The sequence below is a fragment of the Ovis aries genome, chromosome 17, assembly GCF_016772045.2.
Source record: "Ovis aries strain OAR_USU_Benz2616 breed Rambouillet chromosome 17, ARS-UI_Ramb_v3.0, whole genome shotgun sequence".
In the NCBI taxonomy this organism is placed as follows: domain Eukaryota; kingdom Metazoa; phylum Chordata; class Mammalia; order Artiodactyla; family Bovidae; genus Ovis; species Ovis aries.
The window spans coordinates 73,048,681-73,051,722 of NC_056070.1; the positions used below are offsets into that span (position 1 = coordinate 73,048,681).

Sequence of the window (3,042 nt, forward strand, 5' to 3'; positions counted from 1 at the left end):
GGCAACCCCCTCTTCTCACCCCCAGGGCAGGCCCTTGACACAGACCCGCCCCCTCATCAGATCCTTGGGCCTGCAGGCTTCCTGGGGCAGCCCCAGGCTGGGGACCCCCCCCATCTCTGGCCCTTCAGGCCACTCCCAGGGCCTGGGGGTCCGAGTCTGTGCCGGACACTGCTGGCCCAACGCTGGGCCTCGTGGGCTCCAAGGCTGGTCTGGTGCCCTCCTGGGGCGCAAGGGAGTGGCCAGACCTGCAGGAAGACAGGCCCACAAGGAGTGGCTGAGCGAGGGGGGTGGCCTGTGGACTGACTGGCCCAAACCAGGGCCAGCGCGCTGCAGGGGAGTGGACACCGGCCACTGCCTGCTGGGGGGCCCTGCTCCGCCCCGCCCCGGCCTGAGGCAGGGAGCAGGCCGGGCTGGGCCCTGGGAGTGGGGTGCAGCTGAAGGGCGAGCAGGTGCCTGTAGGGTCCTCCTGTGGCTGGTCCGTCTCAGAGGCCGTGGCTGGGGGTTGGGCGTGCCTGCCCACCCCGGGTGACCAAGCGGCTCCCCGGGCGTGCAGTGGGCAGCCCACTCCTCTTCCCTCCCTTGGAGCCCTCTGGACAGCCACTGCGCATCTTTTATTTCAGAATCAGAGAGAGAATACAAGTGTCAAGGGAAACCCTCGCCGCAGGGCACTGTCAGCAGGGTGCTGAGGGCTGCAGGCTGGGGGCAGCCATGCTGAGGCCCCACCCAGGCGGGTGGGCAGAACCTGCCCAGAGACCCCTGCGCTGCCAGGGTCCCTGACAGCTGGGCTCACCTGTGCCCATGGTGAGCTAGCCCACAGTGAGCCCAGAAAGCCAGCCCAGCCAGCCGAAGCTGGGGTCACCTCCCGAAACCCTTCCTGGGGCCAGATTCCAGGACGCGTGGGCACCATGCTGTCCATCCCTGCCCCTGGGGAGTGGACGTGGAGGGGTGAGTGAGGCCCGGAGTCAGGTGGGGGGCAGAGACTGCGTGGCCAAGGCTCCTTGGCTCTGGAGGCCAGTCCCTCCTCTCTAGGCCGGCCAGGTGCAGGTCCCAGAATCCACCACCAGATGGCCGCACAGGCCGACAGAAGGGCTGCAGGCTCGGGGACCCTGAGGCCCGGCGGGCGACCCCTGCTCGCATCTGCCAGTGCGGGGGACAAAGCCCTCGGGGACCCTGAGGCCCGGCGGGCGACCCCTGCTCGCATCTGCCAGTGCGGGGGACAAAGCCCTCGGGGACCCTGAGGCCCGGCGGGCGGCCCCTGCTCGCATCTGCCAGGGCGGGGGACAAAGCCCTCGGGGACCCTGAGGCCCGGCGGGCGGCCCCTGCTCGCATCTGCCAGTGCGGGGGACAAAGCCCTCGGGGACCCTGAGGCCCGGCGGGCGGCCCCTGCTCGCATCTGCCAGGGCGGGGACAAAGCCCTCGGGGACCCTGAGGCCCGGCGGGCGGCCCCTGCTCGCATCTGCCAGGGCGGGGACAAAGCCCTCGGGGACCCTGAGGCCCGGCGGGCGGCCCCTGCTCGCATCTGCCAGGGCGGGGGACAAAGCCCTCGGGACCCTGAGGCCCGGCGGGCGGCCCCTGCTCGCATCTGCCAGGGCGGGGACAAAGCCCTCGGGGACCCTGAGGCCCGGCGGGCGGCCCCTGCTCGCATCTGCCAGGGCGGGGACAAAGCCCTCGGGGACCCTGAGGCCCGGCGGGCGGCCCCTGCTCGCATCTGCCAGGGCGGGGACAAAGCCCTCGGGGACCCTGAGGCCCGGCGGGCGGCCCCTGCTCGCATCTGCCAGGGCGGGGACAAAGCCCTCGGGGACCCTGAGGCCCGGCGGGCGGCCCCTGCTCGCATCTGCCAGGGCGGGGACAAAGCCCTCGGGGACCCTGAGGCCCGGCGGGCGGCCCCTGCTCGCATCTGCCAGGGCGGGGACAAAGCCCTCGGGGACCCTGAGGCCCGGCGGGCGGCCCCTGCTCGCATCTGCCAGGGCGGGGACAAAGCCCTCGGGGACCCTGAGGCCCGGCGGGCGGCCCTGCTCGCATCTGCCAGGGCGGGGACAAAGCCCTCGGGGACCCTGAGGCCCGGCGGGCGGCCCCTGCTCGCATCTGCCAGGGCGGGGGACAAAGCCCTCGGGGACCCTGAGGCCCGGCGGGCGGCCCCTGCTCGCATCTGCCAGGGCGGGGGACAAAGCCCTCGGGGACCCTGAGGCCCGGCGGGCGGCCCCTGCTCGCATCTGCCAGGGCGGGGGACAAAGCCCTCGGGGACCCTGAGGCCCGGCGGGCGGCCCCTGCTCGCATCTGCCAGGGCGGGGGACAAAGCCCTCGGGGACCCTGAGGCCCGGCGGGCGGCCCCTGCTCGCATCTGCCAGGGCGGGGGACAAAGCCCTCGGGGACCCTGAGGCCCGGCGGGCGGCCCCTGCTCGCATCTGCCAGGGCGGGGGACAAAGCCCTCCGCAGCTGGGCCTGCGCTCCCGTGGGGGTCTGACTGCGTCCTGCCAGCGCCTCCCCGGGGTTCGCCCTGGGGCTCACCCCCCTCCTTCAGCCCCTCGCCTGCTCCCTGCCCGGGGTGCGGGTGCCTGTGGTGGGGCTCCCCGCCCCACTCCGCGGGGTGTGGACCCCCTGGTGGCCCCGGGCTGGCCCCGGGCTGCATGTTTGTCAGTGGGCACTCAGCTGGCGGGGGGCTCAGTTCCAGCCTGTGAGGCCCAGGCACAGGGATGCGAGAGCCTGTCTTGGGGCAGGGCAGGCCGGTGTCCAGGACTTCCCGGGGGTCAGAGTGGGCAGGAGGTAGTCGCCTGCAGCGTCTCCAAGGTGCCTGGGAAGCTGGCCAGGCGGCCAGGAGCCCCTGAGGCGGCAGTGGGGTGTGTGTGGGGGGTGCTCTGCGCTGAGTGCCCACCGCCCTGGGCCTGAGGTGGGGGCCGGCCGGGCCTCGGGCAGAGCCACCGCTTTTGGGTGACCTTGCGGTCCTGCCACAGAAACAAGCCTGGAACCACCTGTAGCCCACACGCGGGCTCATCCTTCTCAGAGCCTCATCCTTCTCAGAGCCGGTCAGGCAGACACATCCGG

General features: G+C 73.2%; 1 protein-coding gene across 1 annotated transcript; it reads left to right on the top strand.

The window, feature by feature from the left end:
- Positions 1-1,064: 1,064 nt before the first annotated feature.
- On the top strand, positions 1,065-2,186 carry LOC121816900 (basic salivary proline-rich protein 3-like). Its single transcript, XM_042234232.1, has 2 exons — positions 1,065-1,207; positions 1,337-2,186. Exons 1-2 carry the CDS (start codon positions 1,065-1,067, stop codon positions 2,184-2,186), a joined length of 993 nt encoding a protein of 330 aa, XP_042090166.1.
- Positions 2,187-3,042: the final 856 nt, after the last annotated feature.

Excerpts from the sequence above, each read along its gene's own strand:
- LOC121816900 (XM_042234232.1), top strand. The coding sequence starts at position 1,065 with ATGGCCGCACAGGCCGACAGAAGGGCTGCAGGCTCGGGGACCCTGAGG. Across the intron at positions 1,208-1,336 it reads ACCCCTGCTCGCATCTGCCA|TGCGGGGGACAAAGCCCTCG; the intron begins GTGCGGGGGACA and ends CGCATCTGCCAG.